This window comes from Cryptococcus neoformans, chromosome 14 (assembly GCF_000149385.1).
Source record: "Cryptococcus neoformans var. neoformans B-3501A chromosome 14, whole genome shotgun sequence".
Classification (NCBI taxonomy): Eukaryota; Fungi; Basidiomycota; class Tremellomycetes; order Tremellales; family Cryptococcaceae; genus Cryptococcus; species Cryptococcus deneoformans.
The window spans coordinates 730,596-758,095 of NC_009190.1; the positions used below are offsets into that span (position 1 = coordinate 730,596).

The 27,500-nt window shown below is 47.4% G+C and overlaps 10 protein-coding genes across 10 annotated transcripts in view; 6 read left to right on the plus strand and 4 right to left on the minus strand.

The window, feature by feature from the left end:
* CNBN2360 (hypothetical protein) overlaps positions 1 to 1,204 on the plus strand; it is a gene marked incomplete at both ends in the record, with an annotated part of 5,956 nt that extends 4,752 nt beyond the window's left edge. The window contains 5 exons of the mRNA XM_766698.1: positions 1 to 366; positions 421 to 660; positions 715 to 829; positions 882 to 1,034; positions 1,086 to 1,204. The exon at positions 1 to 366 is cut by the window's left edge and continues 187 nt beyond it. Of these exons, the coding sequence (XP_771791.1) occupies positions 1 to 366; positions 421 to 660; positions 715 to 829; positions 882 to 1,034; positions 1,086 to 1,204 (993 nt within the window). The remainder of the gene's footprint in view (positions 367 to 420; positions 661 to 714; positions 830 to 881; positions 1,035 to 1,085) is intronic.
* Positions 1,205 to 1,795: 591 nt separating this feature from the next.
* CNBN2370 (hypothetical protein) lies at positions 1,796 to 3,523 on the minus strand (the record flags this gene model as incomplete). The annotated part of the gene is made up of 2 exons (XM_766699.1): positions 1,796 to 2,936; positions 3,006 to 3,523. The coding sequence occupies 2 exons, from the start codon at positions 3,521 to 3,523 to the stop codon at positions 1,796 to 1,798; spliced, it is 1,659 nt and encodes a 552-aa protein (XP_771792.1).
* Positions 3,524 to 3,786: 263 nt separating this feature from the next.
* CNBN2380 (hypothetical protein) lies at positions 3,787 to 6,096 on the minus strand (the record flags this gene model as incomplete). Its single annotated transcript, XM_766700.1, has 8 exons — positions 3,787 to 4,117; positions 4,177 to 4,262; positions 4,315 to 4,879; positions 4,930 to 5,052; positions 5,095 to 5,176; positions 5,225 to 5,607; positions 5,652 to 5,910; positions 5,955 to 6,096. 8 exons carry the CDS (start codon positions 6,094 to 6,096, stop codon positions 3,787 to 3,789), a joined length of 1,971 nt encoding a protein of 656 aa, XP_771793.1.
* Positions 6,097 to 6,503: 407 nt separating this feature from the next.
* Positions 6,504 to 8,286, plus strand: CNBN2390 (hypothetical protein; the record flags this gene model as incomplete). Its single annotated transcript, XM_766701.1, has 13 exons — positions 6,504 to 6,545; positions 6,599 to 6,638; positions 6,695 to 6,873; positions 6,927 to 6,996; positions 7,071 to 7,110; positions 7,166 to 7,191; positions 7,272 to 7,455; positions 7,517 to 7,550; positions 7,609 to 7,615; positions 7,669 to 7,708; positions 7,792 to 8,027; positions 8,088 to 8,197; positions 8,257 to 8,286. 13 exons carry the CDS (start codon positions 6,504 to 6,506, stop codon positions 8,284 to 8,286), a joined length of 1,038 nt encoding a protein of 345 aa, XP_771794.1.
* A 1,317-nt stretch (positions 8,287 to 9,603) lies between these two features.
* Positions 9,604 to 10,588, plus strand: CNBN2400 (hypothetical protein; the record flags this gene model as incomplete). Its single annotated transcript, XM_766702.1, has 4 exons — positions 9,604 to 9,663; positions 9,714 to 9,803; positions 9,860 to 10,213; positions 10,268 to 10,588. 4 exons carry the CDS (start codon positions 9,604 to 9,606, stop codon positions 10,586 to 10,588), a joined length of 825 nt encoding a protein of 274 aa, XP_771795.1.
* A 1,465-nt stretch (positions 10,589 to 12,053) lies between these two features.
* Positions 12,054 to 12,428, minus strand: CNBN2410 (hypothetical protein; the record flags this gene model as incomplete). Its single annotated transcript, XM_766703.1, has 3 exons — positions 12,054 to 12,200; positions 12,264 to 12,328; positions 12,419 to 12,428. 3 exons carry the CDS (start codon positions 12,426 to 12,428, stop codon positions 12,054 to 12,056), a joined length of 222 nt encoding a protein of 73 aa, XP_771796.1.
* A 1,489-nt stretch (positions 12,429 to 13,917) lies between these two features.
* Positions 13,918 to 14,187, plus strand: CNBN2420 (hypothetical protein; the record flags this gene model as incomplete). Its single annotated transcript, XM_766704.1, has 2 exons — positions 13,918 to 13,939; positions 14,018 to 14,187. The coding sequence occupies 2 exons, from the start codon at positions 13,918 to 13,920 to the stop codon at positions 14,185 to 14,187; spliced, it is 192 nt and encodes a 63-aa protein (XP_771797.1).
* A 1,859-nt stretch (positions 14,188 to 16,046) lies between these two features.
* CNBN2430 (hypothetical protein) lies at positions 16,047 to 20,295 on the plus strand (the record flags this gene model as incomplete). The annotated part of the gene is made up of 11 exons (XM_766705.1): positions 16,047 to 16,162; positions 16,214 to 16,662; positions 16,711 to 17,144; positions 17,191 to 18,050; positions 18,093 to 18,369; positions 18,437 to 18,559; positions 18,620 to 18,823; positions 18,876 to 19,165; positions 19,217 to 19,664; positions 19,715 to 20,163; positions 20,214 to 20,295. 11 exons carry the CDS (start codon positions 16,047 to 16,049, stop codon positions 20,293 to 20,295), a joined length of 3,732 nt encoding a protein of 1,243 aa, XP_771798.1.
* Positions 20,296 to 21,844: 1,549 nt separating this feature from the next.
* On the minus strand, positions 21,845 to 23,434 carry CNBN2440 (hypothetical protein; the record flags this gene model as incomplete). The annotated part of the gene is made up of 5 exons (XM_766706.1): positions 21,845 to 22,047; positions 22,104 to 22,325; positions 22,385 to 22,668; positions 22,716 to 22,894; positions 23,303 to 23,434. 5 exons carry the CDS (start codon positions 23,432 to 23,434, stop codon positions 21,845 to 21,847), a joined length of 1,020 nt encoding a protein of 339 aa, XP_771799.1.
* A 288-nt stretch (positions 23,435 to 23,722) lies between these two features.
* Positions 23,723 to 24,335, plus strand: CNBN2450 (hypothetical protein; the record flags this gene model as incomplete). The annotated part of the gene is made up of 4 exons (XM_766707.1): positions 23,723 to 23,787; positions 23,848 to 23,865; positions 23,924 to 24,107; positions 24,168 to 24,335. The coding sequence occupies 4 exons, from the start codon at positions 23,723 to 23,725 to the stop codon at positions 24,333 to 24,335; spliced, it is 435 nt and encodes a 144-aa protein (XP_771800.1).
* Positions 24,336 to 27,500: the final 3,165 nt, after the last annotated feature.

A 27,500-nucleotide genomic window follows, 5' to 3' on the forward strand; every position in this document is an offset into this window, starting at 1 on the left:
GAGTTCCTTCGTTGGATGTCTCGAGGTAACTCGCGAACACATGCCAACTCTTGGGTCGGTTACTGTCGATTGTCCCGAACTAGGGTCACTGGTTTCAAGCGCAAGAGGTTGGGTCTCCCTAGTGAGAAGTTGTCGAGTGATGTGCCTAGGGCTCCCTGGAAGGCTATTCTGATCGGAGAGATCATCGGCCCCATCTGTTTGGCTATCCTCTTTGTGATCTGTTATCTCTTCGTCAAGAGTTTCGCTGTGGACGGTCAAGTTCAGCCTGGTTTGGTCAGGATTGCGATCATCGCCCTTGGTCCTATTGTTTGGAACATGGCTCTTTTGATTACTCTGTTTTTGGTTTCTGTCTTCCTCGGCCCTTGTGTAAGGTTTTTCTTTTATCATTTATCATGAACAATAGCTGATGATCGCCTCCAGTTGAACTCGTACACTCATCAGTTTGGAGCCACAATGGCTGCCCTCGCTCATTTCGGTGCTGTCGCTGGTATGATTGTCTTCTTCGAGCTGCTTTGGTTCCTTGAGCTTTGGAACACTTCCCATGCCGTCCTTGGTATCATCGCTGTTATCAGTGTGCAGAGGTGTATCTTCAAGTTCCTCATTGCTGTTTTCTTGTCGCGAGAGTTCAAGCACGACGAAACCAACAGGGCTTGGTGGACTGTACGTTTTTATCTACTTGCACAGGCTTGAGCATATACTGACGTTTATTTCCAGGGTGTTTGGTTCAACCGTGGTTTGGGTTCTCACGCACTTTCTCAGCCCGCCCGAGAGTTCGTTGTCAAGACAATCGAAATGGGCTTGTACTCTGCCGACTTTATTGTTTGCCATTGTAAGTGTATTGGTCGTCATCTTTCGATGTCCGCATTAACCCACAACTTTAGTGCTCCTCGCCCTCCTTACCATTCCCATGTTCATCCCTTACTTTGACCGAGTTCACGCTACTATGCTTTTCTGGCTGGCGCCCAATCAGCAAATCAGGCCTCCTATTTACAGCTTCAGACAGAGGAGTCAACGACGAAAGATTGTTTTCAAGTGTAAGTCACTTCCGTCAAATGGATGTCTGGGCGCTAATGTACAGCGAATAGACGGTCTTCTGTACTTGATTATCCAAGCTATATTTATCGCTCTCATTGTCGTTCCCATCATCTTCAAGGACGTCGCCGGCCTTACACCAAAGAGTGTGCCTTTCAACGGTGTCATCTAAGTACCCGAGTGCTACCTCTCAACAATCCTTTGATGATCCATTTTCCCATTTTCCCCAAGAATCTTTTTCCACGCGCATTTCATCGACACAACACCCCCGTCTTGCATTGAATGACTTACAACATACGCCACTCCAACGAACTCAGGATGTCTTTTGAGCAAATCGAGTTTGACGGATCTCGAATCAACGGACAATTTTTTTTTCCATATTATATTCGCTTTGAGTTAAAGCTATTCTTTTATTTTTTTCATTATTTTTTTTCTCTAGCTTTTCCATGTCTTGATGTGCAAATTGAATGTCGAGATTGAGCGTACATGGATTATACCCCTCCGTATCTTAGATGTGGATGAATGACGATAACGACAGCAGGCTAGGACCTAATGTTTGAGTTTGACTTTCTGTCTGGTGCAGATTCCTTATTGGTAGTACGGTACTCGTATTATGCAAAATGATGTGATGCACAATTACTGGTTCATCGAATTACATGTCACGTAAAGTTACATCTACGCTAATAAGCTACACAGAAACATGATAAAACGTAATATGGTCATCATCATAGTCGTTAAAATCGATTGGCGTTGGTGCAATCTTTTACCCCTCATAAGCCTCGTGGTAAAGCGTCTCAATTAAAGTTTCCAGTACCACCTTTCTGACTCGATCCTTGTCTGTGCTGACCTTGTGTGGGACCCCATCTGGATCCAAGCCGTACCAAGTCGAATAGAAGAGAATGGTAATGTTGAGCATCAGGATAGCCTCCGTAGTGGTCTTGGGTATGGGTCGCCTTGCCATGATTGCCGTTCGGACGCGTTCCATGCTTGTACGAATGTATTCACCTCGACCTTGCTCAGGTTGTTTGGTCTTGGGATTGGAATTCTCGTTCGGGTTGAGGTTGTATTTGACGCTTCTGTTGGAATCGTCTTGTGAATCCTTGTCAGTGGTGGTGTTTATACTTGTGCTCGTGTTCGCAGTCGCACTTGAGCCGGGACCGTTCTTCACAACGTTCTTCACAAATATACACACCTCAAACGGCTTCTCGTACGGATAAAGGTAATGCGGATCCCTTGCTTTTGTCCACTCGACGCATCCAAATCTGGCCGCAAAGGGAAAGACTGCAACATTCTCCGTCCGGGCCGGGAGTTTGACAATGGCCTTATGCAGGCGGTCAGCCATCGATTGGAGCTCTTCTTCACGATGTTCGATGACGAGGGTGGCGGCGAGGATGAGATTGAATATGTCGGTTTGATATCCAAGCTCATCTACGCCGTCGTGGGTGACATTGGAAGAGGGCAAGGTTGCCGGAAAAGGCGTGGAGGGGGTAGACGAAGCGAGTCGTTTCCAGCGCCTAGTCTTGACGCTCAACCGTTGGAGGAGATCGTGGTCCGCAGGAGTGATAAAAGAGTCATTGAGGGTCATGCCGTCGTAGCGGGTAGTGTTGTATTGCGGGGTGCCTCGTTGAAATGGGGGGATTGGGTTGCTGAGCGAAGGACGAAGGGGGAGATTGTCCAGTGTCGTCACCTGTCTTTGATCGGTGTATGTGGTTTCTGAATCCAGCATTTGCTCCTGAGAGTCACCCGGAGGATGATCACTATAAAGTTGCTCCTTTTCTTCCTCCTCGTCTGGCCTATTCCCTTCAACAATAGAGCCCCAATAAAGTTGGTCGAGACATGCATCCTCTAAAACAGTCTTGCCATCGTTTGAGCATGTTCCAGAAGGGGGACCTGATGCCAGCAGGCTATTAAACAGCCACCTATCAGTTATACCTCCTCTTTACAAGACATACTGCGTGAGAAATGTCACTTACCCTTCCACCGGCGATGAACCAGCATCACTCAACTCTTGATTCAAGTATACCTGACATCTTTGCGCCACCGCCCGAGCTGACGGAGGATTCTTTTTCTTACCAATCCACTCTACAAGTTTCTCGGCATCCCTATGAGTGAAGATATCAATCTCCAACGGGTGATGGAGTGCGTGAGAGTCGACAGGCGAAGGATGAAACGACGTGTCCGTATCCGCCTCGGTCTCTCTGGCGCTGCCGTTCGACGAAGGGTTCTTGGACAAGCAGAGAGGACTGATTGATGTGTTACTACGTATACCAGTCGGGGCTTGGTATGAGAAATTTTTGAGGAGCTCCGTTAGTTGACGTTTTTGATCGAGGATGGAAGGAGAGTTGTCGTCTCGAGACGGGGTGGCGGCGTTCAGCCTGCGGGTTGTGTTGTCTGGGCGGGTGAGGAAGACGGCGGCCTGTGCGTCAGACGGTGGCTCGGAGGCCGGCTCAGGGGGTTGAGCGGGGGGCGGCGGGGAAGGCGGTGCGGCCATGGCTGAGGAGCGGAGGGGCGGGGGAGGGAAGTGAGCAGGGAAGAACGAAGGATGGAAGTAACGAGCTGGTGGTGGAAAGTACGTAATATTTAAGCGGCGAAATCAAATAAACCGCGTGTCGATGCAAGTTGACCCACCGCGAGTGTGGCATCGACACTGGATGGACCAACACCTTCTCCAGCATATCCGGTCAAGCGACAAACATGGCAGATCGTTATACATGCACAACAATGTTATCGTTATCAAAACATACCCTAATAATGCTACTCTCCCTCAAATTCCTCTTCTGCAAACTCGAGCAACCTCCATCCCTTTGCCCCCTCATCTTTCACCACTCCTCTCTCCGCCCACCATCCCAACGCCTTCCCCACCTCTCCTTTCCCCACTCCCAGCTTGTTCACGAGCTGATCTACCGCCCATACATCCTGCTTCTCAAACAATTCCATAATCGACGCTTGCAGAGGCGTAGCGTCGACTGTGACAGTCCGGTCGGAGAGGGTGACGGTCAGTGAGAGTGTACCAAGGTGGGGGACGAAGCGGAGGTGCTTGTCAGGTTTGAATATGTGGAATGAGGATTCGTATTCGGCGTGTATCCTAAGCGGGGCAGGGAGGCAGTTAGCAGTGAACCAAGTGTGGGGTGAAAGAGGACGTACTTTTGTAATTTCGACGGCAGTTTGAGGGATGACCGGGGCATATTTGGCCAAAATACTTTTGAGAGAACAAGAGGGTGTACGACAGACTAACAAAGATTTTAGTTTTCAGCCCAACCCCACAAAACACCACAAACTCACTTTTTTCTCCTCTTGGACATGACCATCAATTCTCTTTGAATCCGCCACGTCTTTCACCATCACATCACACCCCGCCAACGCACTTTCTCCAAATCTCAGTTTTAGCAATTCAATCGTCCTCACTTCATGCACCACATCATAATCCTTTACTTGCAATAACCTCCCCGCGAGGTAATTCTGCAGTTCCTTCACAATCACTTCTTTTGTACCAAATATGCTGACCAGCGTGGAGACGATATCACTCGTCTTGCCGGACCTGAACTCTGGCGCAGCATCCGCCGGCTCAGGTTCCCATTTCGGATCATTAAAATCCTCTGCTTCACTATCCCCTTCACCAATTAACCCGCCCTCATTCTCATCTTGCAGTTCTTCCCCCTGGACGAGCGCTTCGACGATACATTTGATAGTATCTGGCCTTTTTCGGAGGTGTTCCCGGATAGGGAGGGCGACAGCGTGTAAGAGGACGCCGACGGGATCGAGAATACGGAGAGAACGGATGGTGGAGATGTAAATGTTTAGGATGACGTGGGTTTCGGCGCCGGGATGAAGGAGACGTTTAACATTCCTGTGGAAGGGGTTAATAAAGGGCCCGATGTTGATGGCACGAGTACTCACGCAGCATTTAGCTTGTTGACTAGTTCTAAACGTTGATCGACTTTGAATAAACACTCTTTGAGATCTTCAAGAGCAGCCATAGAATCGGGAAAATCAATGATAATGTCGAACAGCTCGTCCGTTCTATATGGTTAGCTCTTTGCTGTATCGTATAAAAACGTTTACCTTATATCAAAAAAGCATTTACACAGGAAATAGTCGAACCGTGAGAACATTGGCCGTAGTGCACCCTGTACAGCTTCGTTACCTGCAAAATAATCAGCAATCATCCCCGTTCACCCTCTCTTGGACTCACCTTCAAACATCCCTGATAACCAATTCGCAACACCATCCCCAATCCTCTGCCTCGCCCTACCTAATCTTCTTTGCCCCCATCCTTTTCCCGCTTCCTCCCTCGCTATCCGTTCAATCTCCTCATGCGCAACCTTGCTCAAACTTCCCGCATACCTTGGGAAAATCCCGAGCCGCGAGAGGTGCGGTGTAGGTGGAAGCACTTTTTGGTAGTTGATGCGTACGGATTGGAGGTAATCGTGTTGCGGTGGGGGGTTAGTGAGGTATTCAGGGAGGGAAGCGAGGGAGGCGTGAAGGAAACGTAAGAGATGGTCGGGGAAGGAAGGGGGGAAGGATGAATGGAGAAGATGGTGGAATTTGCGGGTGAAAAGAGCGACGTATATGTTGCTTGCATCATCATAAGTTGACTGTAACGATACGTTAGGACTCACTCTTGGAACGCCCGTAGAGGCAAACCCCATGATCTCTGCCATGTTGCCAAACGCTCAAAGAGGCCTGACATGGTATGCAGCACCAGCTTGTCATCGTCATCCTCTGCAGGCGTTTCCAACCGTTCTATAGCTGCCAGCACATCATACTCTACCAGTTCAAAATTATTCTCCACATCGTCCAAAAAATCGTCAAAGATTGATTTCGACATGTCGTATTGCTTGACTATGGCGAACGCATGGCTGACCTCGGGAGATATTTCTGGAAAACGATTGGTGAGCTACGGCATGCCGCGTTCCACTTACGAGGTTTTGCGCTCCCGACTTGATGTAGATTCCTGGGATAGATATACTTTCGGACTTGTTCCACGGCGGGTGCGATACGTCCTTGTTCCAGGTGGGGAAGGTTGATGTCCCACTCGAGGAGAGCAGCTTGGAGAGCAGCCATCCTTGTTGGTCTGTCCTCTTCACTCCAGGATATGTCGGCGAACCGTTGACTTTATATGAGCGCAGTGGTGTATAGGCAGTGAAGAAGCACCTCGTTTTCTAGTGCAAATCCCGTCTTCTGTCGGTGCGCACAACATTTGTTTTGATGATCGTAATAAATAACTAACGCGCGCCTGCTTCGGACATCACCGCTATCATATATTTACGTAATTGGGCCAGCCCCAGCCTTTACTTAGGCCGGGATGTCCGACCGGCCCGAGCCGAGATGATGACGACTACTTCTGTCGAGATGATCTGAACCGTCGTTATCCGTAAACTAATGGTAATGTTATATATTCTAAATTCTGTAGATTGTATCTTTCTTTCCCACGGATATCGAAGCAATCGATCAATTAATAACCAACAGGAATGTCTCTCAAACTCCAAGATATCTTTGACGTCAAGGGCAAGGTAAGCTCAGACTCCCTAGATGTCTAGTCGCGGATGTTGTTGACTTGTCAAAGGTCGTCCTTGTCACCGGCGGTGGCACAGGTCTCGGCAAAGGTATAACACCCTCCACAACACGCTCTCGGCATAGGGTGCTGATGATTGACTGATAGCTATCTCCTCGGGTTTCGTCCAAAATGGCGCCAAGGTGTACATCACAGGCCGTCGTCAACAGGTACTTGAAGAAGCTGCCAAGGAAATTGGCGGGGATATCATCCCTATTCAAGGGGATGTTTCTACCAAGGAAGGATGTAAGGCTATTGCGGATGCTTTATCTGCCAAGGAGTCCAAGGTGGATATCATTAGTGCTAGATGAGAGGATGTGACGGCTGACTATTTGTGTAGCTCGATGCCCTCATCAACTGTGCCGGTGTGATGCGAGCTTATAAAACGACTATCAAGGATCACAATAACCGTGAGTAGAGCTCTTAATCCTGTTTCCTCTTCCATGGCCATTTGTGTAGTGATGGATCACTGATCCTATCTCAGCCGACGAAGTTGAGAAGCTCTTGTGGGAAGGCCACGACGAGTAGGTCCCCTTTTGCTGTATTAGTATAATCACCAGCTAAGGCCATTTGCCCTAGTGATGACTTCAACTATTCCAACGCCAGTAAGGACACTTTTTCAACACATTCAACCTTGCTGCATTGAGTTAACGCCTGTATACTTGCCATGGCTTCTACTCGATAGTCAACATCAATGGTAAGCACGACAAAACCCCAACTCATCTGCTTGCACAGAGATACCTTGCTGACCCAACATTATTGCTTCAAGGCCCTTACTTTATGACCTGCGCTTTGATCCCCCTTTTGCGAAAGTCTGACCTTCGCAGCGTCGTCATTATCGCCTCCATCGCCGGCTTGGCCAACCAGCGGTACGTGTCGAATATATTCCCTTCTCGGCAATAGTGAAGCTGATTCTGAATTGACCACCAGAGCAACGGGAAGTGTTTCTTACGGTGTCTCCAAGGTGAGTTGACTTTGAGGTCTCGTGAACTAGACCTTTTTGCTGACATCTATTCTTTTAGGCTGCTGGTATGTCCCGCCCTTCCACCGATTAGACCATTCAAGTATTGATGATACCTCAGCCATTCACCTCGGTAAACTCCTCGCGGGGCGTCTTCACCCGTACGTCCGTTCCTTCACACCCACTTTTCCTCTATCCGCCTTCCCATCTTTCGGTCGGTACTGATACTCTTTCCTACGTTGAGGTTGAAGATTCGAGTGAACACCATCTGTCCTGGTATCTTCCCTTCCGAGATGACGGGCAAGAACGATGCTGGTCAAGGTCTTGAGTATGATATAGGAGAAATCCCTACCAAAGCTGCAAAGAGATCTACTGTCGGTACGTCCTATGCTCTATCTCCACCACCTCCTATCCTCGTCCATTCCAGTACACCTCCCTTGCAAGTTCCATGCCCTTGCCCCGGCTCTTCCTTCATGTCATGTACGAGAAGCCAGTAACTGACTTTTTCTTTTTTTTCCTTTGTTGCTTGGATGGATGTAGGTCGTCCCGGTTTGCCAGAGGAGATTGTCGGCCCTGTGCTTTTGCTTTCCAGTAAAGCGGGAGGATATTTTGACGGAGCGATGCTTACTGTGGACGGTGGAAGGTTGATGGTAAGTGGCCCCTTTTGTTTTGTCTTTTCTCCCTCTTCTCTGCCTGTGGATAATCTAAGGTGTTTTCTATTATTGACGACGGTGGGTAATAGGGTGCCGGCATTCATGATGGTCTCCGATTGCCTGAGGATACGTATCTTTGAGTTAAATGAACAGAGAAAAAGTGAGACAGACGTTGAGATGGGTTGATCGTAACTCTTCAATTAAGGATGTATATTTGTTACCTTCTGAATGTTGACGGCAAAGAGAGTGCCTTTGACTCATTACACCCTTCCAAGCCATACTCTAGTTGGCGGCATAAGCTTGTTGTAGATCAGTTCGTTTGAAATAGAAAACTCCATGTACGATGGCCAAATATGCGGCGCATTTTCCCTTCTTACTAAGCGCAATAATGCGAGAAATTCGGGCGTACCGCCTACATATTCCAAGAATTTCGTGTTGCTTGTATATCCTACATCGAGAGGATGCTTGAGAGCCGGAGGGACGACCGGCAGCCTTCTGAAATTTGGCCTACGAAATCTGTTTGAGAAGGCGGTTTTGCTCTGGTGACTGGGGCCGTAGTTCAAGCTAAGCAAGATAAAACTGCATATGTGGAATACGTGATCTCTTTCGTCCCTTGTCTCCTCAGTAAGTGGGAGAATCAACGGACAGCAGAGCAAAGCCTCGTTTGTTGACTAGTCGTTGGCTCGACTTCACCACAGTTTGGTTCGTCATAGCAAGAGGATTGAGCTGTAACGTAGCTCGGCATGCATTCGCCTAATCTTATCATTCTTTAGCATCTGCGACTGAGGGGGGGGGTGCACGTGGGGGTTTTATGTGCACTAAGAATGATGCATCAGCGTTTATCGCTCAGCAAACATGGATGATTCGCACATGTTCCGGCAAACTCTACCATCTTCTGTCCACGAAGCCCAGTTTCTGAGCATTCGAGCATATTCTTTGAAAACTTACAATAGAACTGCGTGCAGTGTGCATTCACAATCAAGTTGCTTGATAACTATTCTCGTCCTTCAAAAAGGTCCCGGTGCCTGCTGATTAATTCCTGACGTTTATCTGGGAAATCACTTTCCTAATCAGGTAGTAACTCCGCGGCGGGCCCCCACCCTTGCCGAATTCTTCGAATGTAAGCGGCGTCGCATTACACGACATGCCTCAGCTCCTGGGAAGACTTGCTCAGCACGACACTCCTATCAAAAGGTATAAAAGGGGTCGTCGGGCTCTTTCTAACTCTTTACATCTTCAATATTCTGTCAAGGACTCAACTTCGAGCATTGTTGCTCACTGTCACAGTCGCCATCATAGCGGAGCTCTATCGAACTCAGCTGCCAACACTTACTCGCAGTCTTATCAAGCCTACACTTTTAACTTCAGCTCGCTATCAGAGCACCAGAGCAACTGCTAACGACATGCAACTCCAATTTCGAGCTTCCCAAACTCGTGGTGGTGCAGATCACGGATGGCTCAAGGTAAGTAATACTCATTGTAGCAAGTGTTAGACATCTGTTAATTTTGATAGACCTTCCACACGTTCTCTTTCGCCAGCTACTATGACGAAGACTTCGAGAGCTTCGGTTCCCTCCGGGTTATTAATGAGGATCGTGTCGCCGTAAGTATCTCCCTCTCCTTTGCACACCTTGGTGGACACTGACTTAATCGTCATAGCCCAGCACCGGTTTCCCTCTTCACCCTCACCGAGAAGCTGAAATCTTTTCATACATCATTAGCGGCGAGCTTTCTCACAAGGACACTATGGGCAACATTGAGACCATGAAGCGAGGTGACATCCAAATGACTTCGGGTGGTACTGGCATTGCCCACTCCGAGTTCAATTCCCACTCTTCACTCCCAAACCACTTCCTCCAAATATGGGCTACACCCAATGAACGTGGTCTCAAGCCCGGCTATTACGCGAGACACTTTACCGATGAGCAGAAGAAGGACAAACTTTGCAAGATTGTTGCTCCTGTCGGCACTGAGGGTGTCATCGACAAGAGAGATGGTTTAGGTCCCACCCCCGTAAGTACTTGTTATCTTCCTGGAGCCTGCCATTGACATCGATTTTTGTGCCAGATCCACTCTCCTTTCACCTTCTTCGCCTCCATTCTTTCCCCCGGCAAATCCCTCAACCACACTATCTTCGCTCCCTTATTGTCTGGCAAGGATGAGAAGCGAGTTTACGTTCAGCTCATCCAGACTTCTGGTTACAGCACCAAAAAGGCCGACACTACTGGCAAGAATGGTCCTGTTCTCAAGGTTAGCGGCGGCGGTGAGGAGGCCGTCCTTGGTGAAGGTGATGGTGTCTTCATCAAAGGCGGTAAAGTAGGGGAGAACATCCAGATTCAGAATTTTGGTTCTGATGTCGCCGAGCTCGTTCTATTCGAGTTGGACTAAATGGTTTCAGTTCAGAGAAGTTTTCGCATAGTCTAGTCATTGGTCATGTTTATTAAGTTTACATACGTATCAGATTGAATGCATTTTGGTGATCGAGCTTTTTGCTGCGTTACTATCTCTCCATTTTGAGAGGCGATGACTACAATACGTGCCTCTCAGATGATTTAGCAATACTCGGCGACTATCATACGTCACTAACAAAATGGCACTTATAAAGGCAGCTCAGCTCCCTCTACAAGCCAAAGAGGGGATATCCTTTCTTCTTCTGTTTCGCCCCCTCCTGCTCGCCAACTACCTTTCTGCCCCTTTATCCATCTCACTCTGTTTCTTATTTATTGTTAGTCCTTATCGCAAAGCGTAAATGTATATATTTTGGCTAACAAAAGATACACTAACACGTCTCCCGGGTTCACAGTGTCTCCTTCAGTAAATAACACGCACCACACCGGCGACTCGTTTGCCCCTATACCCGCCCTCCCCAGCAAGGACAAACACCTTTGAAACATTAATCAGTCCGATTCCGATGTGTTGGGGGGATATCAACAAGACCCAACTTACGGAGATCTTCATTGTGTAGAACTCTATGGCCTCTCTACACCACTTGTCGTCGACGATGTATTTGACTTCCTAGATGGTGTGTCGAGCACTTTCAGCATCTGATGGATATGCCGCCGTACACAACGACCTTGGCTATCATGGAGTCATAGAGAAGTGTCACAGTGGTACCAGTGTACATGACGACTGACAGTCAGACAGATTTTTGATCTTGCATATACGTCCGACAGCACCAGCTTACCTTGACCTACGCACGTAGATATCGATTCGTCCTTTCTCCCTCACGTTCGTTGTAATGCAATGGCCCTACGGCCATGTCACATCACTTCGCCCACCCACTAACTTGTTTATTTATCAACATGACGGAGGTTACCGCAGGGATCAAGGAGCGGAGTAGAGCCGTTGCTTACTGAAGTGGGATACCTTATTACTTTTACTTTCTTTTTACTCAGTTCACTCTAGGTACTTAGTCCACTCTAGGCTAGCTATCTGTGGTGTTCTCCTTAGATATAATCTATCTTCGTATATGCAGCCTTATAGGCAGACGCATTATAGCACAAGTACAGCAAGACTGTATCAGCAACGCCAACCTGCTCGACATGAGACGCGAGCGTAACTAATTGTTACCACTATACCAATCTATCCCCAGATACATAGGGTACTTTCATCGTATGTATTATGACCATCAAAGCCAAATCTTTGGGAGGCTATATTCCCTAGCAGCCTTTACAGTCGTACAGTCCGTCATCAGCCTTGGATATCATGGGTGGAGGCGGACGGAACCTAATGGAGGCATATCGGTAGGAGACTTTAGGGGTTTTACGCTACAACGTCTGCCCAAACTACTGCATGTAACTGTCCGGGGCAAGGCTTGAAATTCGCTTTCGGATTCTCACAGTATATTCTCGCCTCAATAGATTGTCCTTCCAAAATGTATGTAATCTTCTTGTCGAAGGTCGGAAGGTGGCAAGGAGTGGTTGGGAGAGAGGCCTTGGCGGATCATGAGTGCGACGAGATCGAGACCAGGTGAGTGACGTCGGTGATTGCATGCTCGACTCTGAGCGTGTTTTGTCAGATAAAAAGCGATAAAATTGCAGTAAATGGATCACTGGATACGCGCGTTGAGTTCCAAGAAGTAGAAATCATAGTGAGGAGAGTCGATGTCGAGTACGAACTCCACTCTACCTGCCGAGCGATAGTTCATCAACTGCCCACGCTTGACAGCTGCTTCGCACATGCGCTTTCGAACATCTGATCAAAATCCAATTGACTCACAGTTAAACATTATGAGATATGGGCCTTACCTTTACCCATATCAGATTCGAACATGACACAAAGTGCTTCTTCAATCACTTTCTGATGGCGTCTCTGCACTGAACACTCTCTCTCTCCCATATGAACGACATGTCCCTCCCCATTTACAAAGATTTGAACCTCCACATGCTTTGCGTGGACTATATACTTCTCAATAAACACAGTAGGTTCCTTAAAGAGACTCTGACCTTTTGCTTTTGTCGCTTCAAAGTTATCAATCAAGCGCAGTTCCGTCGTCTGGAGTACTCATCAATTATCTGGCGGGCCCTGTATGTATGGACATAAGTATTGTAATTCTAGAGAAGCCAAGGGCTTTACTCACACCTTGACATTGGCGAGTGCTGTGGGCATATCAGAGTGAACGCAAATAATAAAACTTCGGCCCAGGAAAGGTAGCTTGAGCGGGTTGTTGTCGTTGTCAAGTGCTTCAACCGGTTCATCAGTCAGGCTTCCCATATATCTAATGAATAAAATCCAACTTACTTTCGCCCTTCGTCAATACCCTTGCTAATTTTCCCTAAATCCAGCCTCCGTAAGCGTTTTACTCTCCGGTACGCTCAATAATTTGCCGGTCTTATCATAGTCGATATCACAAAACAGCTCAGGAACAAATGGCACCCTCATCTCTTTGGATATTTCTTCATGAGGTTCACCGGCAAGGCCAACGAAAGGGAGAGGGGAGTTTAAAGAGAAATATACTTAAGTTTCGCGGAATGAGCGGAGGAGGGAAGGGTGGTCTCAAAGGATAAAGTACAGCGGCCCATGAACCTATTTCTATCACCGTTAGTCGGAAAATTTGGGAGAGGAGAGGCTGAACATACTTTGACATGTGACAACCTTCCCTCCCTCTGCCTCAACAATCGCTTTCAATGTGACAAACTTCCCTCCCTCTGCCTCAACAATCGCTTTTTCTTATATGTGGGATTGTTGTTTTAGTGGTATGAGATAGAAAAATCTACCGCCCAAGTAGTTTGTGGGAAGTCCTAACAACATCTTGGTCGATTCTCAAGTAATTAGATGGAAAAAGCCGGCTGACGTGCGTGAGAGATGTCATTTCAGTTGACGCGTCGGGCTTCTTTGGTGAGCGCTTATCTCGAAGCGACGTCACTGCTGACGGAAGTGTCGTCATTCGATAAGAAATAGGTATGTTTTTCGTTCAGTCCCGATGGGCTTGAAGAATGTGATAGGCTCCTTACTAATTAGCAGCACCCGTTCACAGTTTGTTCTCAATGTCTTGCATTCGTTGGCCTGGTACTAAGGTGAGCATGCATGAGAAGAATGGATCCGCGCCCTACTAGCAAAAAATCAGTCCGCGATCGGAGGTTCGGAAACGGCCCATCTCCCGTCGGCCGGGGGTGTCAGTGCGATTGCAATCGCTTTTTGTTCTTGATTCTTCCTCTTCATCTGAACTTTCATAGCTTCTTGACTAACTCTCAGTATCTCTATCAAGCACTTTCAAGATGCCTGCTACCAATGGTCTTGGTGAGTCTTAAAACTTGTCTCTCCATCTTTGGCATCGTTTCATGCACAGCATTGGACTCTACTGACATGCTCGAACAGCCCCCCCGCTCACGGCCGCCGAATATCAAATCGTCAAGTCTTATGGCGACTGGACCTGCTTTATGCAGGCTTATGGTCTGAAGCCCTGGGACGAGGATGATATCCAGGAAGCACATGCGATCGTTCAGACGATGGCTAGGGAGGATGAGAGGCAGCAGGAGGGGCGTTAATTGCCTGTGAAGTTTCATGTGAGTTTAGTCAGATGTAGTACCGGATTTCTCATGGACCTACGCTAATGGCCGACCACAGCAGTAATGTCCGGTCCATGCCCCGGCAGCTTCCAGCTCGCTAGCCTGTTTATAGTGTTATGATATCAATTCAGCGCATTCATCACCTGTGTTGAGCTATGTAGACGCTTTTCTTCCTTCACTGGGCCCGAGACTGCCAGTTGAGACATTAACATATCAATTTATTGGGCAGGTTTCAAAAGGGAAGGGTTCTGTCTTAAGCTCTTAATCCACGTATTTCCCAAATAGGATAGCAAATAGCTCTGAGAAGAGACATATCATTTAGGCATTATAAATCCATGGGTTGAAACATCCCACATCTCTTTGGCCTTGTTGTTCTCGACCCTGCCCCTTTGTGGAACAACCTTCTACCGACCTTCTCTCCTTGTTCTTCATCCCACAGTCCGTCGAGCGGATGGAGTTGTGAGTGATTAATGGGGAGCGCCGGAGTTTCGGCGTGTATTATTATGGGTGATATCAAGGCCAAAGCAAGAGCCAAACTATATGTAGTCATTCTATGCGCATCAGGCCTAAATGGCAATTGATAAGATTTCGACTAATGAACTGTACGATGAACCCGAAAGCAGTATGTCGCGTGAGGACAATCTCGCCGACGCTGACGAACAGGGTGAACAAAAACACGAGAAGCTCAGTATGAGGAAGTTCACTGGACATAGATAATTAGACTAAGAATGCCATGGGATCAGGGAGAGAAGAACCTACAGAAAAGGGATATGGGCCGCCGGAGCCAAATATTGCTCCACATTGGGTGACCGTATGCGTAGGCCCATCACAAAGTCCCAACGATTGTCAAGCATCACTAGAGTCAGTTACTATCAATCCTTACACTTTTGAGCCGTGAAGGGATTTGGCGTGGCAAACATATATAAAAAAACCATGTTGCTTGAATATATTGCTATTACATGGTCGGACGGCGACTGACAGCTTTTCAAAGAACTTATTATTGCTTCGGTTCGTTGCAGGCAGTAATTGAAGCGGAAGTCATGAATGAAGTGGAAGAGAGAAATCGGACATAGCCGCAGAAATCACGTGGTATGATTACTTGTTGTTTTTTTACCTTATTAATTACAGTTGTCTATCTATTTTTGACCGTTGGGGGGGGCGATCAACGGTGCCTGGCCCTGGATCTAGAAAAGCCAATCTGCTGATGGTTGCTGATCCGAAACTTAAAAACATTTGCTTTGCACCGGAAATACATCCGTCTCCCTGTCCATCTTTTTGAGACTCAAACGTCTATCACAAATTATCAATTATTTCTCTTCAGCATCATACTGTACACTTTTTAGTGAGTTGATACCGAGAGGGTTACAGATATTAGAAGATTCAGTCTGGTTTACCAAGTGAGTGAGACGCGTCATGTTCTTGACTTTGCTGAAGTGCCGGTGGTTGCTCTAGCACTCAAGTGATTCGAGAATATTGCGCCCACAACCCACACTTCACAGCCACAATCCACGAATTACTACTGGTTAGGCTCGCTATCCTTAGCTTTGTTCCTGACCTCTACCGTACGTGACTACCATAGCCGCGATCACCTCTCCGGGCTTTATCCAATCGTTGCAATTCACGGCACATCGCCTTGATTCTCATCAGATCTAAAGTTTTCACACTCTACAGCGATAATATTCAAGATGCAGTCCAGACGATCAGGGGTTCCTCGACCCCTCCCACTCCGACTTGCGTCAGACTCAACCGTCTCTACGAATCAGTCAAGTCTCGCTCCGCCAATCTCACCCTACAAAAGTTCTTTTGTGGGCTCTTTAGCATCTCCAGCCAGTGTCAATATGGGTCAGAGGCCTAACAGCAATACTTCTGTGGCTTCGGGCACGTCTGCTGAATCAGAAGCTGTAGTCAAAGATGAACTCGATAGGCTGGGGTATCGGTACTCTCTGCGAGTCGCGTAAGTCGCTGAAATGGCACCCCTCTCGGACTACGCACTGACTAAAAGTAGCGTGCTCCACCATCACTTACTAAATGCTGCTTTAGCACCCAGCAAAAGACTCTCATCTTCATCTTCGATGACCCACCGCTCTTACCTTCCTGGTACATCCGCTCCGCCTTTGCCCTCACCTCCAGCTACCGGTATTTCTCCCAACGGTTCGCACATCACCACCTCTGTGTACAGCACCCCCCCTCATACACCCGAACCGCCTTCGCCCGGTACCCCACCTCTAATTCTCCGACGTAAATCATCTGTTTGGACGCTGGGAAAGCACAAGGACAATGGAGATGCTGTCAAACTTCCCAAAGATTTCGTGCTTGAGTTCTGGGGTATTTTAAGTGCGGAAGAAGGGGATATGGGGTGGAAGAGTGCAGTAAAGAATTTTACTGGCATTATTAAGAAAGGAAGCAAGACACCGAGTGGCTTGAACTTGCGCGAAATTCCGACTTTGCTTGAAGGTGAGTAATCCACCAGCGACGAGTGTACCCGAACTAACGCGATTCCAGTGTTCTCTTCTTACATTCCTCCTGCTGGCACTGGGTGCGCTGCAAAACACGTTCACCAATCTCATTTCCTTCAACTTCTTTACAATGTTCTTCCCCGCTCGTCCTACTTCTCGCCCATGACGAGAACACAAACTGAGAAAGAAAAAGAACTCCTCGCGCGACTCCGCACAGAAGTTCAGTCATACATGCTCGCTCCATCACCCCTACCCAACGCTGATATCGCTTCGAGCGGACTTGTCACTCCTGAGAAAAAAAGCCCCGTCGGAATCGGTCGTCCTAGAACACAAGACTCTGTGCGACGAAAGCCGAGCCCGGTGTGGGATGGAGATGTGAATGAAATGGTGAAAACAGTGGCTCAAGTGTGGGGTGTGAGGGGAGAGACGCTGGACAAGGATGTTTTGGAGATTATGTCCGGTACGATGTCTATTGAGCAGGTATGTAGTCACATTGTTTCAATGTCGAGCTAATATTGGATGGTAGTTTTACATGGCTGATTTGAAACGAGCAATGACGATTCTCTCGGCCCAACCTCCTCCCTTGACAAATTCCCAAAAGAACCGCCAAACATACCTCTCAAAAGCGCTTGCTAACATCCTCAAAGACTTCCCTGATCTGGCAACCCCGGTCCCCGCGTCAGAGTACAACTCACCTATGAGTCCTCGAGGTGACCCTTCAAACACATTCTTCACACCTCCTCGAACAGTGGAAGTTTTCGGCAGATTGGCCGCACGCGCTGCGGAAGCTGGACATGGAAGCAAGACCCGAGATTTACTGGAGAGGTGTAGAGAGGTATGGGGAATCAGTAGTAAGCGAGAGAAGGAGAAAGAGATTGAGGAGATCATAGCAAGATGGGAGGAAAGCATCGGCACAAGAGAAGAGCTTTCCCTTGCAAAGATTATTGCAGATGGCATTGGTCTTATCGCAATTGGTCTTAGACCTGGAGACCCCCTACCAGCGGTCCTTTCCCAAATTCTAAAACGGTTACTTGATATGGCATCAAAGTCGTTAGGCACCATCTTCCCCACAACCTCTTCAGTTCCCCCGGCACCTCCACCATCCCTCCTTCTCATATTCAACTCTTCCCCGGAACTTTTTGCTTCCCAGCCAGAAGCAACCAAGGTTTTGGACAAATTTTCGGATGAGATAAAGGGATCTGCCATTGCGGAGTACGTCGCTGCAGTGAATAATTACCTTGGAGGGGTTGGGATGCGTGATGATCAGGTCGTGAAGGTTGGGAATAGTGACAAGGATCCGGTTGTAGAGGGACTGGAGAAAGTGGCGATGTGGATGGAGAGAGAGGTCTCGAACGTGAAAAAAATCTGGGGAAGAGGATTGCAAACGTGAGCCCATGAGCTCCGAGAGTCATCACTAACCCATCATAGCATTCTTGACCCGGCAAGCATTATTATCAATCGTCAGCTTCCTCTTTTCTTGGCCGAGATCCACATCCTGCAAAAACCACGAGGCTCTGCTTCTGATATCTTCACTTTGTATGAAACCATTGGCAAGCTTCTCGATTTGTGGGATGATCTCTGTTTTGAACAGGACCACGGGTTTGATCTTGATGCTTTCTTTGAACCTCATGTTCGAGCTTGGCTGAAGGATACAGAGGCTAACAGGGTGGGACAGTGGGTGGAAAGGAGTGTTGGGATGGATAGCGTGAGTGTCTCTGCTTGTGTCGAATGTTGCGCAACTGACGATAGGGTAGTGGGTCCCAGAAGGAGAGAACAGACACAGTCAATCAGTCATTGATCTCTTTGAATTTGTCCGTGGTTCGGCTCAAGTCATCTTACACGAACTCCCTTTGGGCGAATACAAACGTGCGGTCTATCTCATTGATTATTCTCGCGTAAGTTGTCGCTCAACCTCCAACTTCCTAAGTACTGATAAACTGATCCATTAATCATAGACCGTCTCGTATGCTGTCAACCAGTACGCTTCTATCGTTCTGAGTTTGTTCAGGCATGATATAAACCCCGTCAAGGCCCCTACGCCAGCTTCCGAATTGCAAGGCAAATTGGGAGGGAAGGCGGGATCTTGGTTCGCTAAAGGTCAGCAAGCGGTGAAGAACCTCGAGAGAAAAAAGATTGAAGGTTTCCTAATCCCTCCTGCTGTGAGCCTCTTCCTTGGATTGCTACAAAACGTGAGCTGATAAATGAATGTAGGCTTGTGTTAAGCTCACCGACATGGGCGCCGCCAAAACATGCCTCGAAGATATGGCATTTGCGATGGAAGCTGAGAACACTGCACGTATCATCAAGGCTCGTCATCTGAGTGGTGCTCAACCTGATAAATCAGTCAGACATTTGTTCACAGTCATGATCTTAAGAGGCGAGGGCTTGCTTGGCAAGGGTCTCGTGAAAGCGGCGGACGGGTTTGTCGTTGTCTTGGATAAGCAATCGGGGGAGAGATGTATCAAAACAAAAACGGTCTTGGGGACAGAGGATCCTAAATGGTGTGTTATGTCTTTGTGTCGATTTTAAACTTTGGCTGAATCCGGCGTTAGGGACCAATCATTTGAGGTTTCTGTTGGCGCTGTCAAGATTCTCGAACTTCAGGTTTATGATCGTCAGCTCGTAGGCAAGCATGATCTCATAGGTACATCGACATTCAAGCTCGACCCTCGTCTCTTCGCAGATTACTCCACCCGCGACATTGTGCTCCCGCTAAACCCTCGCGGCACCGTTCATATCCGCATCAGCATGGAAGGAGGAGAGAAGCATGATGTACAGTATCACCTCGATGCCGCCAGTAGAACATGCGATAGAGTCGCAAAAGATATGGTTAGGGAAATCGTGGATAAAATGGGGGAATTCATCAAGGCGCAACTTTCAGTGGCTACGTTACAGACTCTCACGAAGCCTCTGAAGGATAAGAAGAGGACGAAGAATGCGTTGACAGAACAGGAAATTGAGTATAGTTTGGGGCCATTGTTTGAATACCTCAATGAAAATGCGAGTATCAAACGTTCCGTTCGTTCTAGACAAATGCTAACGTCAAGCAGTTCTCCATCTTCTATGTCACCCTCACCTTCAACACCCGTATCCGAGTCATGCTCGCCATTTGGCACCGCATCATTGAAGTAACCATCTCTCTCCTGGTCCCTCCTCTGTCCGATAAACCATACCTTGCATCTCCCCTTCCTCCTCAAGAAGTCGATATCATTTTCAGATGGCTTCAACTCTTGAAATCATTTTTTAACGCAGCCGAAGACGGAACTGAACTGGGTGTGCCGCTTGCGCAACTCCAATCTGGGCCGTACAAAGATATTATTATGCTTGGGCAGTATATGGATTTGCCAACGCCGAAGTTGAAAGAGAGGTGTAGTGCGGCGGTCAGGGCTGCAGGTGCAGGAAGATCGAATGGGCTGTCGAGCGGAATGAAGGGATCGAGCTTCGAAGGAGATGATAATGAGAGGATGGCGGAGGTACTACTGAGAATTGCAAGGACAAGGTGCGTTACAGTCTTCACGTATTCATATGAGAGCTGATTTAATGCCATAGACCTGATACGGCTGAGTTTCTGACTCATGAGATTACTCTGTTGACGAAAACGAGGGTTGAGAAGCAAGCCGGGGTTCTTTGAAAAAGTAGTTGTTTGTGAATGGGGTCGGATGCCTTCTGAAGGGAGTAATAATCTGAATTCCATCTGTTCGGCTTCGTTTCCTTTGGGTTTTGGGTTCCTGTTTGGGTTTATCTGAATACGAGCTTTTGTATGCATAGCGGTATGTTACTACTGTACTGCTAATCATGTTGCCATTCCCTTTCTTCTCCCAGTTGTGAATGAGTTTAGGCAAACTTGATTGTTATGTGAAAGTGAGGCGCTTGTAGGTTTGCAGAAATGCGTCACAAATTGTTATCTACGTATCGTGCTGTGGGAACGAGCTCGATCGTCTCTCGGCGTGCCCGGCGGCTGCTGTGCCTGAGGGACAAATGAGTCGCCGGCGTCCGCTTTCCCATGGCATTCAAAAAAGGCGTATCGCTCTTTCAATATTCATCCCCTGCGATTCGATGCCGAATATGAAGAAAGGTTGACCAGCTCATATTGAGAATGTTGCATCAATGGAGATTTTTAATAGGCCTTCCTAAGAGTCGAAAGCTGGGCGGATCAAGTCAATGACTGGTCAAAATTTAATGATCTTGGAGTGAGTAGATTTTTTCCTCCATATCTCCGGTCTGTGGAAAGCAAGGAACTGACCCACATTAGGCCGTCATCTTTTCGGCCGGTTTTGTTCTTGTTTCGAGCTCCTTCACCCTACCCACATACCCTTCAATATCGCGCCGTTTAGTTATCCCACCGTTGGCTCTACGACCGTAAACCTTCTGCTAATTTTATTGATTCAAGCACTTTCGAGATTGGGTACTGTACGTATATCAACCCTTCTCGCTTTTCTTCTCGTTTATTACAGATAGCTAATCATCCTTTTCTCCATGCAGTCGTTCACAGCATCGGTCAACACTAAATTTTCTTCGTCCCCGATCCTGTCCTCGTATTCCTCCTCTTCCATGCCGAAGCTATTTCCTGGCCCTTCTCCGCGATTCATTCTCGAGTCATTGCATCCTATTAGACGGGTACACTGTTGAGGATCAATTCACAGGAGGATGATGAGAAGATTCGCATGCCCTGGTGGTACTTGGTCATCCTGGGAAGTGAGTGAGTTGTCCTTTTCACCGCTCTTCATTTCTCTCGTTTCGAGTACCCAAATCGATGTTGTACATCAGATCCATTTATGCTGAGAGCATGTTACAGCTTATTGGGAAAAAGGACCAGAGAAAGTCGACGAAGTAGGGAAGTGAGGCGCTTAGCCGGTGTCAAAGAAATATATTCGCGCTTCCATTGACTAGATGCGTGACTTATATTGAAGGATTGTAACGTTGAATAATCATATGAATGTGGTGGAAGCTCCTGTCCATGCTATTTCGGTTCGACCCCATGAAGTCAAGCAGTAATGTCAAACCACAATGTTATAGAGTGGAACTCGCCGAGAAAAAATGTCCAATCACCGAAACAAAAGCAAAGAAGCAATGGTCTTGCACATCTGCAAATTTTACACACTTCATTCTACCGCATATACAACATATACCTGTACAACACCTTCTACCCCTCCCATTTGACATCGGCTTCCCGCTGGGTCTCAAGCAGCACTTAGACACACCCCGACTCTGACCCAGCCATCAACTCCACACAGACAGCTCGCAATCCAAGCCACCTCTGCCTCTTGTGGTATTAATATTCCCTGAGCGATGGGGAAGGCGAGCTCGTAAGGGTTTTCAGACGAAATGGGGAAAAGAAGTGGGAGATGGACCTGTAATACTGCAAGGAGGGTTGTGGGTTTACCTAAACGTATGCATGAGCGTGAATAGAAACAAAGACAGAAAACATGAGCGTCTTACCAGATTCAGAAATTGGCGGGACGATCTCTTGGATAACAGGGGCATTATCAGGCAGATAGATCTTGAATGGGATTGCTCTTGTGGCGTAGGACGAATCGGGAGCTCGTGGGGGACCCGAAGGGTCGGCAGATGATGGTCTCGATGGTTGCGTTGGGTTGGAAGAAGTCAGCAGGGGAAGGGGCACGATTTTGTTCACCATTTGAGCGTACAAGTCAAAGTCGTCTGCAAAGAAAGACTCAGTAAATATGTCAACGGTCAGAGAAAGGGGTAAATGTAAGCACTATTGACGATCCCATCCCATCCTGCTTCCAGATCAACCCTTCTCAAATTTGTCACTCGATTGGTATTCCGCCACCTCACAAAATCTGCCTCCTTCACTTGATTCAGCCATTGGGATTTGCACACTTCTATTGAGTTTGGCATTAACAAACGGTCTTGCGGAGGATTTGAGAGGTGGAGAAGGAGACTGATCACGCGAGGAGTCGATGACAGTTCGATCGATGAAGGGAGAGGTTGAGGACGCGAGATGAACGAATGGATATCAACGAGGTCTATGGGCCAGTGCCTATTTCTCACGTAAGAGTCGATCATCCAATATGTATCATTACTCACCACCTGCAAGCACCCTGTCGCACAAACCGTTGCTTGTCTTCTTCTGATACTTCCTCTTCAAACCACCAGTTCTTCTCGTCTATTTGCTCTAGTTGTGCATCATCCAGGGCGAGTTCGACTAGGTTTTCTCGTATTTCGGGGATGAAAAGTGGTAGGTAAGAGTATCTGGGTGCTTTGATCTAAATTTAAGGTGAGCATTCGAGCAATATGAAAGAAGATAAATAGATGGGAATGGCAGGGGTTCCAGCACGTATGACCAGTACTGACATAGTAAAGTCGCTTCAGAAAGATAATATCGGTCATACAGTTCATAGCGATGCTTCAGCATGGTAAGGGCAGATAAAAATAAAGCCCGTATCATTCGTGGTAGCTCTTCTAGCGGAATTGGCTACATAAAGATAAAGCATTCAGCTCGATCGCAAACCGCTGATGCATGGTGGCGCCCCAGCTGCATAGTTTGGAGCACGTTGAACCTGAATAAAATTATAGCCGACCCGCCAGCGATGTTCGTGACAACCGACAACCTTACTCGGTGAACATCGCCCGAGAGACATCCTCCAGCCTATATTGGGAATGAAATAACTCACATAATACCTGTCACACGCATTGCCTGCACCTGGCTCACCATCTGCGAGCCGAATAGATATGGTAACAGCGGACTGCCAGGTAAGCCGACGAAAGAGGATGGTTGTCGACTGGGCGGGATTTGGAGAGGCCATTGTTATTGTGCGGGGGCTGAGGGGGTGGAGCAGGGCGGGGTGTCCGTATCCAAGTACGTTCAGGAGCTACAGTTGGATTGATGGATGTCAAAAAGTGAAAGAAGAACGAGTGAAGAGTGACGCGTGCAAGGCCAACAACCGAAGCCGGACACGGCGTGGGGGGTTCCCCCCCAGGCACAGCCGGTTCTTGTTTTCGCTAAAATTGCTCTTCATCGTCTATCTCGCTCTGCTAATCATCAATCGTCTAACCAGTTATTATAATCAAATATCAGGTGTAAACATAAAATTATGCGCTCAAACATCGAGGCAAACCTCCCACCAACAAATGAAGGGTATGGAACCCACGAGTACTGGTAAGTCCACAACCTTCACGCTTGTAAGAGAAGCTCACGGTAGACTATATTATGGTATAGGGAGGAACGCTACGCGAAGTAAGCTTAAACGTCTAACTAATGAAGGGCCATTGTATTCTAAGTCATGCTCCTGTAGAGAATCCGATGGCCGCACATTTGACTGGTTTCTCTCGCCGTCTTATCTCGTCCCCTTTTTTGAAGAACTTACGGCCGACATCGATGCCGGCAAAGATGCGAGAATATTAATGCTTGGATGTGGCAATTCGGCACTCGGCGAAGTACTATACGATGCTGGATGGAAGAACATTGTCAATATTGATGTGAGTCGTCGCATGCAACAATGAAGGAAGGGGAGACAGGAGACTAATCATCGGTCGTAGTATTCCAAAATTGTCATTGAACAGATGCAAGAACGACACGTCGAGAAACGACCAGAAATGATCTGGCTCGAGATGGATGTAATGGATCTTAAATTTGGAGAAAATGAATTTGACTTAGTTATCGATAAAGGCTGGTTCATTCCCTTGCCAAGTTTGAAGTCCAGCTGACATGTACTCAGGAACGATGGAGTGAGTCCGTCATTGAGCTTTCACTATGGACTGCCGCTTAGCTTGCCAACAGCGCTATGTTGACGACGAAGGGCGACCCGTGGGTGAGCTACGCATCAAACCTCCTCCGCGGTGTCTGTCGATCTGACAATTCATAGAATCCCCCGGAAAAAGATATCAAAGCCTGCACACAAGAAATTTCAGAAGCTCTCCGGTACAGTCTCCTTCATTGTAGATATTGCATGTCAATTGTGAACTCATTAGATATATATACAGGGTCTTACGGAAATGTAAAGGGTCTAAATTTGCCTAGTGAGTGATGCCTTTCGATGGGATTAGCACCATGCTTACCATATCAAATGAAGCTTCACATTTGGTCAACCCCATTTCCGAAAACGGTGGGCTCTGTTCCCTTTCTTCTTTGCATATTTTGAAGCTGATATTATGTTATAATCATGTTCCCCAGATACATGCAGAATCGTCGCAATTTCACGCTCACCCACCGAGAGATTGGACCACCTGAAGGATTTGCGTACTTCCTATATGTCTTAGCTTATAATGTGGAACTCTGAAGACCATTTATCCATATCAGACGATGTAATGGGTATAGCTATCACGCCTGCTCTACTTTCTGAGTTTAAGGGATCTCAATCGTATATAGAATCTTCACAACTGTGAAGATCGCAAAGACATTTATTTATTCATCAATACTCGGCCTTATACTTGGCTCATCCCGCATTCGCCCTTCACACGAATATTTCGCTTCATGGGCACATCTAGATGTTGTAGTCCACTCAAACTGTTTCCGGTCCTCCTTCTCGACGACCTTCAGCAATGGATCCAAACTCCTTTCTTACTCTCCCACACCATCTTCCAACCCATCACTGTCTTCCCACCACATCGCTCCTGGTTCTGAGAACTTTGTCTAGAGCCACCTTGAACTCGGCTCTTAGTTTGACTATTTCGGCCAGGGCCACCACCGCGTCTCACCTGCTTTCCATAACCACTCCTTGGACCTTTTCCACTATCACTGTCTTTGCCTTGGTTTGAACCATCACCGAGCTCATTGCTGCCCTTGAATGTATCAACTTGGGTGTAGCGGTGTTACTGTCCTGGGAAAGACCGGAAACCACCTGATGCTACCACGATTGTTTGACCACGGTTTAGTCCAGTCTGGGAACTTAAGAGGTTCAGAAGCTAGCGAAGTTTGTAGCGGATTCAAGTGGGACCTCCTTGGAAAGATACCCAGAGAAGCGAGAAGGATATGAAGGTTGTCTTTCATTTCGTCTACGCGAAGAGCTCTTTATATATCTTTTTCTAAGTCTGCAAGCTGATCAATCTTCCTCATTCCTTGGGCACCCTTTTCCTCTCTCCTTCTCCGTCTCTGATCTCCGGAGGGCCCCTTCTGATTCGGTTCCTTACTCCCGTTCTCTCTTTTCTCCTCCTTCTCTTCACTTAGGCTAATGTCTATCACCCCAATTATCCCGTTCTCTCCTCTTGTCTTCTTCTTTCCTTCTGCTAAACTCTTTCTCCTCTCCGTTCCTTGCATTGGGCTACTTTCTCCTTCGCCGCTCTCCTCCTCTTGAGTTTTGGACATGCTTGACAAGCAAATTCTTTTAACATCGCCATATAGTTCGGTTTTGGAGACAGTATATCAGGCTCTGTGCGATAATCGAGAGTGCGCTTTTGCGGGTGAAGAGCTGACTCAATAGTACACGAAAGAATACTATCGCAGACACGGAAGAAAGTGCGCTCGACAAGTTCGCACTTCTTGTAGTTGACAATAAAGCTGTTCGTGGAAGGTGATGGAATGATGAGATTATGGGGAAAGAGATCGAGATTGACTTGGCTAAAAAACATCGGCAGCAACCATAGGGCCGCTATTGCCAAGAAGACGACTGGTCTTAATAGCGAAAGTCCTACGTCCACGGAGATCAGAAAGTACCCAGACTCTGTGACAAATTTGGTACCACAGGCGGCTAAAGCCCGGGGCAAGTGGAACATCTGATACGCCGCATCCAAGTACATGAGGCACTGCCCTAGGCAGACTTTGTCCTTTTCCGGAGATTGATGAGTTGAGATGTTGGTTTCCGAGGTCTAGAAGAGATAAGAGTCCATGCGACATGGCGGAAGTTACTACTGTAGCAACAGAATAGAAAATAGAGAATAGAGAAGGATAAAATGCATATTTGAGACGGGATGATTTTGATCGTTCCTTTTCCGCGGTCCGAAACGCGGCGCGTAGAGCGGCCTATTCCGTAAATATAGACAAATCATCCGTGACTATTTATTTATCACCACGCATAGTTCCGCAACTACGTACCGGCCAATGCCAATTTCTCGTCCCATCCTCTGCAGTAACTTAATGCTATTTTTTGTAATAACATGACAGTTGATGATGCCTCGTGCCAGGAAGGGAAGCCGACAGAGGATAGAGAATGTGTCGCTGATAACGAGAAAGAGGCTGATAACGCCATGTGGTGGTTGCGTCATCATGTTAGTAAATTTTCATCAAGCATAAAAAAGCGGAACGGATATTTTGATTATTAACGAGGCCAACGAAGTTGCCAGCGGTTCCGGTCCGCATTTGCCGCACGTAATGAACGATACTTGTAGGGAAACCCATGCAAAAATCGGGCAACAAACCGGGCATCGGTAAGGCAACACAAACCAGGATCGAGTTATACGAAAATGTTTCGCACGATTTGACATGTCTTCTTCGACAATTCGATTTTCTTGTTGCTAAGGTCAATGCACACCGGTCCGAATGTGATTATCTCATCCTGCACCACGCGGCATGTATCAGCTTCGTGTGCTTGGCGACCTATTAATGCACATGTTGCCCTTCAGATATTAAGCACAAAGGATGTGGAGGGACTGGAGAGGCACGTTTTGTTCGTGTCAAGGAGGACGTAGATGGGCCCCGAAACACGCCAGATGAAAAGTCAACGCATAATCTGTATGTTGTAAACTATGCCGACCACGCTTTGTTCCTGATCGAAAGAAAAGAACACAGTTCTTCCGCACGCTTTTCGTACATACTGATACTGCGCAACAGCAACCACGTCGTCTCCCTGAAATAAGGAGATTGAACTCTGAATAACTACTAACTGAACGACTGATGACTTAAGCCAAGACTTAAGACTTCTTCCACGAATGTCCGAG